Source organism: Borostomias antarcticus, assembly GCF_949987555.1.
Source record: "Borostomias antarcticus genome assembly, chromosome: 13".
NCBI classification, from domain to species: domain Eukaryota; kingdom Metazoa; phylum Chordata; class Actinopteri; order Stomiiformes; family Stomiidae; genus Borostomias; species Borostomias antarcticus.
Window position 1 is genome coordinate 6,886,429 of NC_140246.1, and position 17,726 is coordinate 6,904,154.

The following is a 17,726-nucleotide window of genomic DNA, read 5'->3' on the forward strand; positions in this document are numbered from 1 at the left end:
TGCTTCGTTTCTCAGGAGGGCTTCTCGCTCTGAGACTCGGGAGTTGGATGAGATAGAGCTTCAGATCCATCCTCACTATCATTATTACCGTTTACCTCATGTTCTGATTGTGCTCTGAGACTCGGGAGTTGGATGAGATAGAGCTTTAGATCCATCCTCACTATCATTATTACCGTTTACCTCATGTTCTGATTGTGCTTCAGGCGCTTGCACAGGAATCAGCGCCAGTAGGCTTCATTCTCTTTCCAGAAGATCCAGATCTTTTGACAGTGTAGAGGTGTTATTGATGTGGTATTACACTGCTGTAAACGCATTGTTATTCATGTGTAATTACACGTCTTCAATAGCAGATTCTGTGTAGCCCTAAGAGCATTTACACCTGTAATCAGTGAGGGACAGCGACTAACGAGCATCCTGCCTCCCCAGGTGAAGAAGAACAGCTCCCCGCCCCTGTCTCTGTACGGCCAGCTGCTTTGGCGCGAGTTCTTCTACGCCACCGCCACCAACAACCCGTGCTTCGACAAGATGGAGGGCAACCCCATCTGCGTCCAGATCCCCTGGGACCGCAACCCCGAAGCGCTGTCCAAGTGGGCGGAGGGCCGCACGGGCTTCCCCTGGATCGACGCCATAATGACCCAGCTGAGGCAGGAGGGCTGGATCCACCACCTGGCGCGGCACGCCGTGGCCTGCTTCCTGACCCGCGGAGACCTCTGGATCAGCTGGGAGGAGGGCATGAAGGTATGGAGCGAGGGAGGAAGGGGAATGGAGAGAGGGGGAGATGGAATCAGCTGGGAGGAGAGCATTAAGTTAAAAGCCAATGAGTAGCTGGGTCCACAATATATTTGAAGCCTAGTCTTTGTATGATGGCATATATACATGTTCATATACATCCATACTGTATATACATGTTCATATACATTCATTCATATGCTGCCGTTGGAAGCTGTATGCCTATTTTCTATAAAGCTATTTGTACAGTTCATCTCCGGGTGACTTAGCGAGTAGGTTCCTGTGAATTCAAGAAGTGTATCAGTTATCCAAAGATTTAAAACAGTCCTTGATGCTCTGTAAATGTGACAACTGATGTCTGCTTGTACTGAAAAGTGTGTGTGTTTTCCGTTTGTGTGTGTGTGTGTGTGTGTGTGTGTACACACAGGTGTTTGAGGAGTTGCTGTTGGATGCAGACTGGAGCGTGAACGCCGGCAGCTGGATGTGGCTGTCCTGCAGCTCGTTCTTCCAGCAGTTCTTCCACTGCTACTGCCCTGTGGGCTTCGGACGACGCACGGACCCCAATGGAGACTATATCAGGTGTGTGTGTGTGTGTGTGTGTGTTCATACAGTCTGCTACTACAAGGTTTGGATAAACTCTGGGTTAATGGCAATGTATGCCTCAGAACTCCTGTATGCCATATTACTGAACACAGGGGCAGTGTTGTACTTAAACGTGTTGGCATTTAAGACTTTCCTTTTTACTTTCCTGTGTTTTGGAAATTTGTCTCTCTGAGTCTCGGCACTAAATGCTGAATTGCTGGATTGGAATTCTGTGCTTTGCAGGCGCTACCTACCCGTCCTGAGGGGATTTCCGGCCAAATATATCTACGACCCGTGGAACGCCCCGGAGAGTGTGCAGAAAGTCGCCAAGTGTGTGATTGGAGTGCACTACCCGAAGCCCATGGTGAACCACGCCGAAGCCAGCCGCCTCAACATCGAGCGCATGAAACAGATCTACCAGCAGCTGTCCTGCTATCGCGGCCTAGGTGAGGCCAGAGAGCCAATTTTGTTTTTTTTCTACTTGCAAAGGACATAATAGGTTTCTGGACGATGGATATGGTCATGGTATTAGAAGGAGCATCAAATTGCAACTGTTATTTATGACACCGTATGTCTAGCATCTTCACGGATGGGCGGTGTGTTCTGTGTTCTCAGGCCTGCTGGCCTCGGTCCCGTCCAACGCCAACGGTAATGGCGAGTCCTCCTCAGGCATGATGGGTTTCTCTTCTCGGGAGGGCACACACGATGGCGCCACACCGTCCGGTAAGGACTATATTCCCTATCGACCTTAGGTTGGTAAAGACTATAGGACTCAAGTCTACCAGTAGCCCCCTATAGAACCCAGTCTGGTAAAGACTATAGAACTCAGTCTGATTAAGTCTATAGCCGCTATAGAACTCGATCTGATAAAGACTATAGCCCCTATAGAACTCAGTCTGGTAAAGCCTATAGGAGTCAAGTCTACCAGTAGCCCCCTATATAACTCAGTCTGGTAAAGACTATAGAACTCAGTCTGGTAAAGACTATAGAACTCAGTCTGGTAAAGACTATAGCCCCAATAGAACTCAGTCTGGTAAAGACTATACCAGTATCCCCTATAAAACTCAGTCTGGTAAAGACTATATATAGCCCCTATAAAACTCAGTCTGGTAAAGTCTATAGCCCCTATAGAACTCAGTCTGGTAAAGTCTATAGCCCCAATAGAACTCAGTCTGGTAAAGTCTCTATAGCCCCAATAGAACTCAGTCTGGTCTGGTAAAGTCTATAGCCCCAATAGAACTCAGTCTGGTCTGGTAAAGTCTATAGCCCCAATAGAACTCAGTCTGGTAAAGACTATACCAGTATCCCCTATAGAACTCAGTCTGGTAAAGATTATATATAGCCCCTATAAAACTCAGTCTGGTAAAGTCTATAGCCCCTATAGAACTCAGTCTGGTCTGGTAAAGTCTATAGCCCCAATAGAACTCAGTCTGGTCTGGTAAAGTCTATAGCCCCAATAGAACTCCGTCTGGTAGAGACTATGTTCCATTTTCCCCGTGATGATTAAAGTGATAGTGATGAATTCTATTATGAAATATGTGTCTCAAAGCGACTCCCTGCAAAAGTAAGATGTAATGTTAACATGACATGATAACTGTTATTCCTCCAGGCTACCGGATGCCAGCGCAGTCCCAAGGAGACTGGCACAGCGGGGTGTACCCGCAGGGCGACCCACAGACCAGCCTAAGCACACAGCAGCAAGGTGGGTCTGCCTGAGTCAGCCACAGGGCCTTCTTTCACCTCCTTCTTCTCTTTGTCCTGTCAGCCAACCTCTGTGCCTCCCACCCCAAATAAAACACTGTAGGAGCATGGTCTCTGAGTAACTGCATTTGATGTAACCCATTGAACATACAGAACACACAGTTTTTCACACACTGTTTCAATACTAACCAGCAATTCCTTATCTTTTACAGGCTATTCAGGCAGCAGCAGCAGCATGTTGTTGTGCTACAACCAAGGCTCCCAGCAGATTCCTGGCCCAGCAATGCAATTAGGTAACAATGTTGTTGGGATTAAAAAAAAAAAAAATTTATATTCAATAATCTAATTCGGTCCAAATGTTCCAATATATAGTCCTTATAATCCTTATAATCAATTCCCTCACGTTATAGCTCCCATATTATGACGAGACTTAAATATGATGAGAGGTATTGAATGGGTTTGTGTCAGCAATCCTGATCTGTAATCATTGAACAATAGCCTAGGAATTGATTTGATTGTGTGTGAGTCAATGATCAAAAATCTAAATTGGAATTGGATATGGAATTTGGATTGCTTGAAAAATGAAAAGAGGAATTTAGGAAGATGGGAGGTGTGTCTGTGGACGACCCGATGATGTAGTGAACCAAGTAATATGGCAGACCTTATCTAAGCCTATAGAACGCTGCGGTCCAGGACAAAGTTGGTTGAATGGATGGACTTGATTTTGTCATCTTGGTAAAAGTTGACTGCGCTCAAAAAATATGAAAGAATAAAACAAAAAATACAGCAACGCGAAGTAGATGAGATGGTCGTTGGGAAGCAGCCACCATCTGTTGAAATTGATGGCAATATACCTGGCTGAGTTCAGCCAGGTATATTGCTCCTGTGGGAGCAGCGGGTTGATGATTGGTTCGGCGCAGGCGTAGATGAGGCGCTCGAGGATCTTGAAGGGGATGCATAACAGAGAAATGGGGCAGTAACTCTTGGGGTCCCCTTCAGGCTTATTCGTCTTAGGGATCACGACAACAAGGGCTCTTCAGTTTACAACCATTGGATTGAGATTGAACAATTACTGATTGAAATAAAAGTAGGCTATCTTTTTGGATTTGTCACAAAAAATAGTTTATTTTAAAAGCATGGAATGCGCACCAGACATGGAACACTAACGGGGGTAGAAATGTATATTTGTTGGTGACTGTTGCCGTTGGTTAAATGGCTGGACAGCTGCATTTTAAACTCACAACATTCTAGGCTATGCTAGTACTAGCCAAGAAAAATATACCCTTGATTGCTGCAGTCACCTTATACAACTTTTGACAGTGACCTCTCTCCTGGCTCCTAAATACAACATCAAAACAGACAGAAAAGAATAGCTGTGTTGTGCTTCATATCTACAGTAGATGTGTTACATCTTGCCCTCTGTTGTTCCTCCATCAGGGCAGGGGTTCCACTCCAGCAGTCAGACCAGTGGGAAACGCCACAGTGAGGACACAGGCAGCAGCACTGGCTCCAAGCTCCAGAGACAGAGCAGCCACTAGACTGGTGAGTGAAGCTAAACGTACATACAGTAGAATCTTATAGGGGGGAGGGGGGGGGGGGATTTAACTTCTGATTCTGGACTGTAGTTCACACAATGTTGATTTGAGTGATTTTGAAAAGAACATAGTTCATTTCTACATCTTATTTTGCTGTTTTTGGTAGACTAGAGTCTACCAAACAAAGGGGGTGGGTCATCATGCACCATTCCATGTAGTTGGCACAGTTGTAGAATCTACTTGTGAAAACTTTACTCTGGCTTTTATTTTACAGGCGTACAGTTCCAGACTCAGTGGGAGCAGTAACCAATATACACAGCTAACACAAAATGGACAATGAGACCGAAGCCCTGTCACAGTAGGGGAAACATACGGTCACAAAGAGTGCATGATCCTGTCTTGTAGCACATTCACATTTTTCAATGTTGTTACGGACTGCGCGTTATCACATGGACTTATGTACAACCCAGCTAACAGCACAACATTTCGGCAATGTTGTGGCACAGGCCTAAAAACCCTTCTGTAACATTGTCAACATTGTTTGGATGTTACCACATGTGACATCATGTTTGTGAATATAAAGGATTTTAATATTTCTGCTCACATACTCCCTGTATATATTTGATAATATATTTGATATTGTATGTGGTTTATCTCTTGTGTAGGCAGACCCACTGATATATTTTTGATATAAAGTACCATTGTGGACTGTTTTCTGTTCTTTCTGAAAACTTATAATAAACAATAAATAAAAAAAGTGGGCATTTATAGATCAGTGTCTAGATGGTGATGTCAGAATCCTCTGCTACAGCAACTGCCTCTACTTTCTGTCAGTCAGTGACCTTTGACCTGATAACATTCCTCCTGTTCACCTTCCTTCCTCCATATCATCATAGTTACCATAGTTCTGTCTTTCATTTAGCTTCTTTAGACAGATTTGGCATTCAGAAATCACTGTTTGTTGTTTGTTCCATAATTCTGGAGGAAGGCGCGGCCTTTCAAGTTTCCCTCTAATGTAATGTCACCATGAGGCTATATACCATACCAGAGTGTACAGCTTCACTTAAAGCTTACTGTTCTTTCACAATGTGCTTGTTCAATAAAAAGGGTTAAGATGCATTGTGCGTTGCGTTTTCTTCAAAAAACAAAATATAACTGCAAGCAGTAATGGGACAGGATCCTACGGACATGCCCCCATCACCATAATAAACAGGGGGGAGACTGTTTAGACTGAAATATTAGAAAGGAAGGAACCTAATCAGTCTGTGTGTGTTTGTTGTGCTCGAATTATATGTCAGAACGCCAACTAACACCTCGGTGAGTTTCTTGTCTTTGAAATCGAGAGTTTAACATGTTTTTGAAAGATTTTTCAAGGTGCCCACCCACATCCATTGTATGACCAAAACAGTGGTAGAGCAATTATCAGACTTTCTCAAAAGTGCTAGTTTTGTCAACGTTTTGATCTGAACCATTGTATATGATCATAAGTAACCTTAAAACCGGGTTCAACATGCATTTTCCCTTTACTACTCCTTTAAGTTAAATTCTGGACCTCAAAATGTCCTTTTGAAGTGAAGATCTTCCCACACTGGTCACAATGGTGCGGTTTCTCTCCTGTATGGACATGCTGGTGTCTCTTTAAGACCCCTGAGTGAGTAAAGTTCTTCCCACACTATACCATACTCTACCTGGGCCTGGTCACAGTGGTATGGCTTCTCTCCTGCATGAACACGCTGGTGTGTCCTGAGACTGTCTTCTCTAGTGAAGTCCTTCCCACACAAGTCACAATGGTACGGTCTTGGCTTATCCATGTCTCTCTGTCTCTGGGCGGGAGCTGCGGTGAGGGGGTGTTAGAGGTGGTGATAAGGAGTGAATGAGAGGAGGAGGAGGAGAGCATCTCTGATCTGATCTCTCTGTTCCTCAACAGAGAGACATAGAGGCTTTCATGGCTCCTCTTGATATGCTTGTGGAGGTAGATCTGGGAGGTGTAGGAGAATGGGCTCTGACATCACTCCTGGGAGAGAAAGAACATTAAAAAGGATTCTCACACCTAGTAGGCTACAAGTTCAAATACAGAGTGATATGTAGCCTAGCTAGTAGGAGAAAACACAACCACCGCACAACTTCAGATTGAGGAGAGGAGATAGAGATGTAAAAGAGGTTCCTCTGGCATTAGTACATTGAAGCCCACGGCGTTAGCTAAATTAGATCACTAGAATAAGCTAGCCAGCACTCGTTAACGTTAGTCAAGTTTTACGTGCATCCATTCCCCTATTTCAGTGGTCCCATCACTGGGCCACGGAACAGCACCGGGCCGCGACCCATTCGCCTCCGGTCCACACGGGAAGGATAAGTTGCGCGCACAATTGAGACTCTTGGCTGCAAGTTTTCATAATAGCCACTCATCATTTCACCATTTCACAGCACAAATGCCCACTTGCTCAGCTGTGGGACTTACAGTAGCGTAATAATTATGCCAAAATGACACCAAAAATTATTAAACCATTACATTTAAATCCTTTCAATGGACGTTACAGCAAATGGACAATCGGCCAGTGAGCCTAAACCCTTTAGGTTGGCCTCAACCCTATACGTTTTGCCCTGGGAGGAATACAGGAGAGGGAATTAGTGTTTGCGACTGATCATACAGCTAGACAAATGAGGCCATTTAGACAGTCTTGAGGCTTGCTTACCCTCACCGCCCCGGGCTAGCTTATAAAAGTTACCATGTCCCATAGCAACTAGCAGCTTTCCGTTCCGTTCATAGCTAGCATGCCTGTCTAATGAGAGTGATTTGCGTGCCTAACCATGGCGATTTGCTCAGGCGGCGTTGGCAGTTCGTGGTACTGAAACGCTACCAGGTTCTGCCCTTCCTCAGTACGGGCACAGTTCACATACCTGGGGGAGAGGGAGGGAGATTGTTGGTGAGGGAGGAAGAGACAGGAGGAAGGGGGGATGAAGGAGGAAAGGGAGGGAGAAGAAGTGGGTGAGATGTAGGGACTTACTGTATGCAGGGAGGGAGGGAAAGATTCAAGACTTGAGAGATGGCTTATTTTGAGTGAGAGGGAGGAGGGAAGTAGATAGAGACCACTTTACTCTTACTTTCCTCACCTCATCCAGTTGGAGTGTGTCTTTCTTTTGGCATCGATGTAGGCCTACTTGTCACAGTTTCTGCTCTTGTAGATCTGAGAACGCCGAGACGTCTACTGTCCAGGGATTTCTTCTCCTGAGAGCAATCTTTTTAACAAACATTAGTTCATGAGGATCATCAAAACGGCCACCCCCCCCCCCCCCACACACACACACCACACATACCAGTCCCACCCTCATACCCACCACCCAGTATCCGCTCTTGATGGCCTCCTCCATCACCTTCCGTAGTGGGTTCCCTTGGCAACCGCCTCCCCACAGTTGAAGACTTCCAGCCCCGCCCTGGGTATTAATGACCTCCTGACCTCCAGCCCATGCAGGAGGGTCAGTCTGGCCCTGTCAGGCACCCCCAGGTCCACTGGAGCGTCCGGCCTCAGCAGTCTTTCAAGATAGGCCTATTGATCTGGCAAGAAATAGAGTAATAGCCTACAAATGTATTAAAGTGTCTGGCAAGAAATGGAAACAAACTTTAATAAATGCAAGTACAGGTCCAGGACAGGCTTACAGTAGTGATACATCTTGCAGCTAATATAGAATAAAGTACAAAGGCCTATTCAAGATTAAATAAAAGAAAGGAAAAAAGATTTGCACTAACTGTTATATAAAAATGGATAGAAACCCGTTTGAAATTTGTTTGAATGTTTTTGTATGATGAAAATGTTAGTTATGGAATAGTCTTGCAACATTTAGATACTGACTTGTGAGTCTAGTTATGGAAATGAAATATGGCATTTTCAGAAATATTGCACTTTCTAATAGTTAGTAGTACTTGAAGTTGACATTGACGTGGCCCTCCTATGAGTTGACGATACCAGCAGTGGCCCATGCCAATTTGAGTTTGAGAGCCCTGATCTGAGAGAATTAAGAGTGTCTGGATCCAGGCTTCTCATTTGCAGCCGTTGTCTCTGCCGTTCTTTCGGTGTGGATTTTGTCTCTTCTCTGCTGTGTTCTTTCTGGAACTTCTGGATGGTACATTTAGAGAAAACTGGTAACTATGTTAAACTGTGTCGGTACACTCATTTGTTACATCAGTAGTTTTGAGTCTGTTTGTTGTTGTGCATAACTGTGTTGACCGAGTCCAGTTTGTTTACTCTGTGCAATATCAGACACATGCATTCATATTTCTGTTATTTTTCCAACAGCTCCCACTGAATTTGATGTTTTTCAATCAGGTGTGACAGAGGAGCAGTAAGAAAGAACATTGATGCAGTTTATGTTGACAGGGGAAAAGCAAGGCATTTCGATGGTCTTAATGTTAAGATTGTTAATATCCACTTTCAGTTCGGTGGATTGTGGTTTGAAAGTGCTTAAACTAACATATCCAAAAACCTTTCATTTATTTGGGTGACTTTGAAGACATCTTGGTTTATACTTGTACATTTGTAGTTCTATTTGCTCTTGTGGTATATATATATATATATATTATTTTAATGGTTATAATAATTATATATTTGTTATTAATACAAATAGTGGCAGCAATTTTGTCACTTATGACATTACTTGTTTGAACATTGGGCGGACAATGAAACGTTTGAATTGTGATCTGTTTTCTAAATAGAAAGTGGTTTTCTTTGTTGTGAAGAAAGTTTTCATTTGACAATTAAAAGTCCTCCCCCTTATTTCATTCTGTCCTGAACAGTTCATATAATCCATGTCTAAGTAAGTTTCAGGGCAATTGTACATATATAGTATGTACAGTACAGAATGTACCTATTCCTATGATTAACCAGATGGGGGCACTATTCCCCATCCTTTTTTGTCAAAACTTGCCAACAGTGGTGGCAGAAGCAAGGCTAAACTGTCCCACTAAAGGCAAAGTATGTATGACTATCATATCATGATAAATCCTATCATGAGTTTGATTGGTATGAATGGGATATAGGGTAATACAGTTTAATGAAAGAGGTATGCTGTTATAAAATTGAATGTGGCAGGACGGGGGGTGCAGTGGCTAAAAATAGTCCAGGTCGTTTGTTGCCTCTGTGCTCCTATTGATAGACACAGTGGTCCTATTGATAGACACAGTTGTCCCTTGCCACCAGTGTCAAATCAGAGGCTTGATTAAAGTTGGACCACCTGCTACCCACAAAGAAGGGTTGTACTTAAGTATATTTCCACTGTGGGATGGAAAGATGCTTCTGTGTTCAACCACATGCTATGACCTCACCACTGACTCACAAAATTAGGAGTTTGTGTTTCAGGCTCTCTCCGCACAGTGTGGCACTATTGGTCTATGATTCAAATCCCCAAGTCACATAGGTGAAAATCCCATCTCTGTGCCTTTGAACAAAACACATAGCTCCTGTAGGTTTAGATCGTCTGCTGAATGACAAAAATGTAAAAGTAACACCCCCTTCCACATCTAATTAAAAGCAGTGGATGTATCATACAGAGAACAAATGACATTGAATTGTTTATGTACGTTATCATTTAAGTTCATATCTAACATCTAATCCATAACGAGCTGTGGCAGATGGGGAGTACCTTCAGCCTCAGGCTCAACCCACCCAGGTGCAACACAGAACGGTTCAGGCAATCCTCTGTGCCAGCGGCCATCAGACTCTATAATAGTGCCTGAGTGTTCCTGTGCATTATGAATGGTATGTATGTATGTATGTGTATGTACAGTATATTTGAGTATTATTATACATATACCTATACAGACTGTATGTATGTATGTATTTATGTATGTATGTATGTATCCTATGTCTAGGCATACTGTATTTCTTTCTTGACATTTTCTTGTAATTTTCCTTGTAATTTAATTTTAGATTATGTATATGATCTATGTATTATATTCTCTATCCATTCCACTGTACTTTTCCCACTGCTGCTGTACTTTTTCCCACTGCTGAAACCCCAAATTTCCCCCACAGGGATTATTAAAGTATCTTATATAAGTGTATTGCCTGTCTTAGAAATCAAAGTCTCCAGAGTTGTATTTACTCTGTTCACCCTCACAAAGACAAACACAATTTAACCCATATTTAGCTGCACATTTGAATTTGAAGATGTTGAGCTATACAATAGGCCTACAGTATATTTTCTGAAGAGGGACATCTCACACAGCTGAAAAGTTAATAGGGATTGACAGTGTTCATGGGGGACACCCTTGGACGCCACCCACAGAGCACATGTCTGTCTCTGTCAGTTATCCCATCCATTAAAACAGCATTTGTCCTTTTACGCTCTGAACTGAAGGGCTGGATGATTCAGAGCTTGACGTTAGCATTCTATTGTTACCATCGCGCTGAGAAGTAAACATGCCGAGTGGGCAATTATTTTATAATCCACCCTTTGCTGGAAGCTGCCTTCTCCAATTGCAAGAATGTTTTAATTGCATTCCAAGTGGAGATAAGGCCAGGCTCTGTTTACAAAAGCTCAGCTTGGATGTCATTGTTGTTGGAAGCTGTCTTTTATTGGGTTTTTCCTTTCCCATTGTAATCTAAAACACCTTGTTTTCCTTGACGTCAATCAAGTGCTTGGAGTGGTGTAATGTGTCAGAATGGCCTTGCTGTTGAAAATAAATATTAAATAAAAAATAAATAAAAATGAATAAAGATTGACTGAACATAGACCTGTGTTTATGTGATACTACAGAGTAGAGAGGTAGTATAGCTACTGATTTGAGCTCTAAGTGAGGAAGATGCGCATAATTCAAAAATAAGCTTAAAGGGGACGCCGCTGTCATAGCAAGTTTAGCTCAAATGTCGCTTTGTCCTCAATGAAACCGATCCGTACACACCAACATTTAACCGATCTGTGCAGTAGTAAGCTAGCTAATTTTTCCTCTGTGCGTGCACCCCTTCATAATGGAGGTCTCTGGGCTTCTGCTAAAAACTATGACGAACATTCATTTTCAAGGCAGGAAGCGCCAGGAAGCCCCTTACCGGTCTCAGTAGAATGTTGTCTTGTGAAATGAATCGCCATCCCCATGTGTTGACGTGTTAGGCATGGCTAGGAGGATGTAAACAATCGTCTAGCTTTACCGCGGATAACGTTTACAGTGCAAAAGGTACAGTATGGTGCAGTGCATTCGGCAAAATAGTTCTGGCTCAAATGGAGCTTTTGTTTCAATATTCGGTTTTAGAATGCAATATATTTCACATGACAGCATAATGACACCGGTAAGATCACACTCTACGCTTCCTCACTTGAAAATACATGTTTATCATAGTTTTTAGCAGAGGCCCATAGACCTCCATTATAAAGGGGGTGCGCGCACAGAGGAAAAAGGAGCTAGCTTACTACTGCATGGATCGGTTAAATGTTGATGGGTACGGATCGGTTTCATTGAGGACAAAGTGACATTTGAGCTAAACTTGCTATGACAGCGGCGTTCCCCTTTAAGTCCTCATTGACCTTGACGTTCTTCTTTTACTGTAGTCATACACATTCACCATTTTACACTTCCCTCTAGGGAGTTCTTAAGCTCTGAACGTAATGTCCTTGACCCATGTCAACAGAGAATATACGTAAGAGTTCCAAATTAAATTTACAGTAGTATACAGTAGATATATTTGTCCTCTGTTCTGAATCCTCTTCATTTGAAGGCATCTCGTCCTGTCCTGAAATAGCACATCTCAACCTGTAGTTTACACACTGCTCTCTCTCTCTCTGTCTCTCTCTCTCTCTGCACTTGCACTGGCAAACAGCACTAAATAAAAGTAATGTATGAACTTTGCTTGAACATCATATCAACTTGGTGGGAGGATGATACATGTCTGTTAGTCAGGAGCCAAGAGGAGAGCACGAGGGTGTGCATGTGTGTGCAAGCGTATGTGTGCATCTGTTGTGTGTCTGAAATAGGCACTCCTCCAGTCCTTAGAAAGGAATTATAGGAGAAGGGGGGCTCTAGGGTCGGGATTTAGGATGGGGGTCTTGGGGGTGGGGTGGGGTGTGTGGAGTGGGTGGAGCTGGGGCAGATAAGACTTGACGAAGGAGAAAATAGACTATTCCATCTGTCTGGACATCTCCCCCTCTATTGATCCTTAGCCAGTAATGTCAGGAGCAGGTCACATGGTAAGGGGAAAACCTTAAAAGACGCCAAGCTGCAGGGTAGGAGACCGCACTCCTCTGTGTGTGTGTGTGTTGGACAACAGCTGGTCTGTGTGTGCGCAAGTCTCCCCTGGTCACTCTTCCCCTACTGCTGCACACCAGGCTCTACCATCATGTCAGACACAGAGGAGGTCGTAGAAGAGTATGGACAGGAGGAAGAAGAGGAGGTGAATGAGGAGGAGGAGGAGGAAGAAGAGGAGAAAGAGCCTGCGGAAGAGGACGAGGAAGAGCGAGAACATGAGGATGGGGAGACCAAGCCCAAACCCAAGATGTACGTGCCCAACATCGCTCCGCCCAAGCTCCCGGACGGCGAGAAGGTGGACTTCGACGACCTCCACCGCAAGAGGCTGGAGAAGGACTTCAACGACCTGCAGAGCCTGATCGAGTTGCACTTCTCCAGCCGCCAGAAGGAGGAGGAGGAGCTGGTGGCCCTCCGCAGCCGCATTGAGGGCCGCCGCTCCGACCGTGCCGAGCAGCAGCGGGTGCGCACCGAGCAGGATCGCGAGCGGCAATCCCGCCTGGCCGAGGAGAGGGCGCGCCGCGAGGAGGAGGCGGCCAAGATCCGCGCCGAGGAGGAGGCCAAGAAGAAGAAGATCTTCTCCAACAAGGCCTTCGGCGGCTACCTGCAGAAGGTGGACCAGAAGAAGGGCAAGAAGCTCACGGAGCGCGAGAAGAAGACCAAGGCGCTGCTGGAGCGCCGCAAGCCCCTCAACATCGACCACCTGAACCAGGAGAAGCTGGCCGAGAAGGCCCAGGACCTCTGGCAGTGGCTTCGCCAGCTCCACGCCGAGAAGTTTGAGCTGGCCGAGAAGCTGAAGAGGCAGAAGTACGACGTCTATGTGCTCCGCAACCGCGTCAGCGACCACCAGAGAGGCACCAAAGCAACCAAGACCACGCGCGGGGCCAAGGGCAAATCTGGGTCCTGGAAGTGAGCGCCTGTCGCTTAACCAGACGCTATACGGAAGCGGATTCTATCTTTGGAACATTTGATGCACCACTGCCTACTGTTGTATACTGTTTTGTATTTTCTTTGTGAGGAAATGTGTGCGTGTTTTTTTAAGGACACATCAAGTTACAGTAGATGATGAGTTATCAGCAGATCTTTATACGTTTTTGCACACGCTGTTGGTTTTAGTTGTGTCTGATATAATTAATCAGTAGGCTGTACTTATCAGAGGTATGCTATCTTTTTCTGTGCTGTTATTGACTGAAAAAGTTAACTACTGTATTTGAATGTAGTCTAGAATCATATTAAAATCTGTGGATGTTTGAAGTAGTTTTGGTCATTATTCTGCCAGGAATGTTTTGGCTGATTATATAGGCTAATGATCTGGCCTAATAGGATTTCCCATAAAAGTCAAATCCAGGACATTTCACAAAAATGAAGCTTATTTTCATTGTATGGGTGAAATGTAGCTTACTGTATCTCTGACAGGTGAGGTACAGTTGACACTAAAATATTTAATTTAGTCTACCCCATGCTGAGGCCAGGCTAGCCGAGGCTTAGGCATGCAGTTGAATTGGTCTACAACACTTGAGCAAGAAAGAGTTACCAATAGATTTAGCTCACCATCCTGAGTTTTCCCCTGGGAGTGATAGCTGTCAGTTTATGCATGTCTGCTTTTATACTGTGGCATTTAGGGCCATTCGCCTTCCATCAACAGGAGACAAGAGCCAGGGATAAACATGGCTACACAATCAACGTGAACTATAAAAAGCTGTGAAGTATATCAATGTGCACGTCATTTATTATCAGTGCTTAATTACTGTCAGTGTAGCTGGTATGTTGGAAATCTTTTAGGTATTTACTTTGGTCAATCACTAGATGGCACTAAGTTACCAATTTACATTTGGAAATGTAACTGAACTGTATCTGTACAAACCCTTAGCCTAGGCTATAGCTCTTGGGTAGTTCATGTACTGACTAGCGACTGCAAATCCCAAGGGTTTGTTCTCATTAAGGCCTCAAAGGACTTCTGTCATCAGCTCCTTCAAGTTAGTTGTTCCCCCAGACACATGCTGTAGGCCTATTCCTACCACCTGTTCCACACCATCAACAGCTTGGAAATCATACCCAAAACACATTCCCAGAGGGCTAAAAACACTGGGAAACAACAAATCAATGAGCCAAAATGAAAGCTGTCAACACGTGTCGGTAATATATTGCTGCAGTGAAGTTTGGATTGCCTGGGTGCTGCTGTTGTGCTTTCATAATCTATACAAGGCTTCCTGGCCCTGCAGTTTGCCGGCGGGTTTCCATAGAGACTGCCGGAGGCTCTGCAATCAGGTTTTCTGCTGCCTTCAGCTCATGGTAAAGGGGTGGGGTTCAGTCACATCGATGATGTCTGCACTGCACTCACAAACGCATCAACACAGAACGGGTTGTTTATTAGTACCTCACTGTATCTGTTAGCAAAATATATTCAAAGTCCTCCAATTGTGGGAGTGTTGATAAACGTGTATTTTATTAATATGAGTTAAAAATCTGTTCTATGGAGTTGTGTCAGCAGAAGCATCGTTGTAGTGGGCTATTGAACATTCTTGATCATTGATTTTATGAGAGGTAGCCTACATCGTTAAACGCTGACGGGACAGGCTTTCATAACCCATTTCCTAAACAAATGAAACTGACCTGCAGTCACACAGATGAATAGCCTTCTCGTTTCCAAATTAACCAAATCAACTGTTGCTAGCTAAAAAAAAAAAGAGGAAAAGAAAAGATTTCTAATGTATGAGTCTTCCATGTGTGTGTGTGTGTGGGTGTGTGTGTGTGAGAGAGAGAGAGAGAGAGAGAGAGAGAGGATGAACGGTCGAATGTGTGAGTGTTCCGTGTGTGTTTGTATGAGAGAAAGAGAGAGAGAGAGAGAGCACGAGCAGCTGTGGGGTCACCAGAAGGGCGTTTCCATGCTCATTAGTGCCTAGTAGTAGCAGAGGCCAGAGGATACTCTGGGCCATGCCTGACTGACAACTGCACTCAAAGGCGCACTGCCCTTGGCCTACCTTTTGATAACTGATCAAACGGCATAAAGAATCACTAACCTTTGATTGAGACGTACTGAATAGGAAATCTTTGTAGCGCTGACAAATGCCGACCTCTGCTGTTTCTTTATGTAGCCTAAAGGTATTTCGACTGTGCATTGAGTTGCTAGCCGTGTGGTGGGTGCATCACTTGAAAATGGGGTTGAAACAAAGGGCCCCGAAGACGGACACGCTCAGTAGGGAGCGACATACTCGTATGATGTAGGCAACCCGTTTTTGTGCGTGGCTGCCAGCGCACCTAGGATACAGTTTGTCTGGTTGTCACTCCCTCCCTCCCTCCCTCCCTTACTCCGGTCAATGTTGACCTGCATTTCTCTGTTGGCACCATAAGAGGCAGTAGTCCCAGCACACCAAAATAAAGAAGGACACCAAAATCAACCTGCCGATCTCCACTGCACAAGTAGAATAGCGATGAAAGCACTGGACTCCCACCCGGGAGATGAGGGTGCGAGGCCCCAGTGAGGATGATTTAATGGGACTATACCCCAAACTCCCACATGTTCATCCTTTCACTCTGACCATTACAGATCCTGTCCCAACCCCAACCCTTATTCTAACCCCAACCCACACTCCTTCCCTTATAGGTCAGATCCTATCCCAACCCTTATTCTAACCCCAACTCACACAGGGACTGGAAGAAGGACACCAAAATCAACCCCTATATCTCCACTGCACAAGTAGAGTAGTAGTGAAAGCATTGGACTCCCACTGGGGAGATGTGGGTTCAAGACCCGATGGGGATGATTTTATGGGACTATACCCCAAACCTCCACAGAATTCCGCTTGCATGGCATGCCCTCCCCTGTCCCTTTTCCCAAGGTGTAACTCGGTTGGGATACCGTCAAAATTCTGCTTGCAACCGTCGCTGGAGGGTAGTCTTGAACAACCTAGTCTCTGACGACCAGCTCAACACGACGCCCCGTACAGGTCAGGTAAATTCTGGTTCAAAATGTAAAGCTGTATACAAACATCACGTTTTTAAAAATGTCCGGTGTATTGAGGGAATATTTGCTACTCAAATGTTAACGATACTTCACGTTACGGCAGCTATCTTAGCTAGCTGACACATTTAGGTTAGCTAACTAGCTAGCTAGTGTTAATGTGCGCTAGCTAATGTAACGTTAGCCTAGCCGCCAGCTACTGTGTTGTAGCTCTTTAGTTGTAAGTCACTTTTATTAGTGTACAGATGGATAACAGTGTGAGGGATAATTATATTTGAACAAGGTGATGAAAGTGTACTGGTTCAATCCCTTAATGGTGAGATTCTACCACAATGTTTAATCATTACTTAGAAATGCCCGGTAGATTGTTAGCCCTATGTTGCTAGCTATATTAGGGTTAACCCTATGTTGCTAGCTCCACCAGCTACTGTGTTGTAGCTCTTAAGTTGTAAGTATTTTATTAGTATAGAGATGTATAACAGTGTGAGGGATAATTATATTTGAACAAGGTGATGAAAGTGTACTGGTTCAATCCCTTAATGGTGAGATTCTACCTAGTTTTATCATTGCTTAGAAATGCCCGGTAGATTAGTGGTATGTTGTTAGCTATATTAGCATTAGCCCTATTTTGCTAGCTATGGCTTTGGTAGGGATTTTGATAGCTTCTTCATACTATCATCATGTCATCTCTGGTTATAGGCTATTGGTAGCTAAGAGTAGCTGTACTTTGTTTGATTTTTATGTTCATTACGTTCTGTAGTCCAAGTATGATTTAGTCCACATTCTTGTAAGTTGGCTACAAACGTGTATTACCGGTGATATACTGCATTTACCGTTTTCAGCCACAGGAGGCCAGCAACAGGCTGGATAGACTGTGTTCCTTGTTCAGTTTCAGCAATTCAATGAGTATTTGAGTTAGGCTATTTAGTTATGTCTGTAAGTATTTTTGTTAGTTATATATTATATTTCGTTATTATTTCAGAGACCACAC

General features: G+C 44.2%; 2 protein-coding genes across 2 annotated transcripts in view; both read left to right on the forward strand.

Annotated features, from left to right (window-relative positions):
* Positions 1-5,666, forward strand: part of cry1a (cryptochrome circadian regulator 1a) — a 14,755-nt gene extending 9,089 nt beyond the window's left edge. Inside the window, exons 7-14 of the mRNA XM_084447936.1 lie at positions 427-738; positions 1,157-1,308; positions 1,555-1,757; positions 1,927-2,034; positions 2,921-3,013; positions 3,225-3,305; positions 4,450-4,554; positions 4,822-5,666. Of these exons, the coding sequence (XP_084304062.1) occupies positions 427-738; positions 1,157-1,308; positions 1,555-1,757; positions 1,927-2,034; positions 2,921-3,013; positions 3,225-3,305; positions 4,450-4,550 (1,050 nt within the window). The 3' untranslated portion in view covers positions 4,551-4,554; positions 4,822-5,666. The remainder of the gene's footprint in view (positions 1-426; positions 739-1,156; positions 1,309-1,554; positions 1,758-1,926; positions 2,035-2,920; positions 3,014-3,224; positions 3,306-4,449; positions 4,555-4,821) is intronic.
* Positions 5,667-12,868: 7,202 nt separating this feature from the next.
* tnnt2c (troponin T2c, cardiac) lies at positions 12,869-13,687 on the forward strand (the record flags this gene model as incomplete). Its single annotated transcript, XM_084447938.1, has 1 exon — positions 12,869-13,687. The coding sequence occupies one exon, from the start codon at positions 12,869-12,871 to the stop codon at positions 13,685-13,687; it is 819 nt and encodes a 272-aa protein (XP_084304064.1).
* Between the last annotated feature and the right edge of the window lie 4,039 nt (positions 13,688-17,726).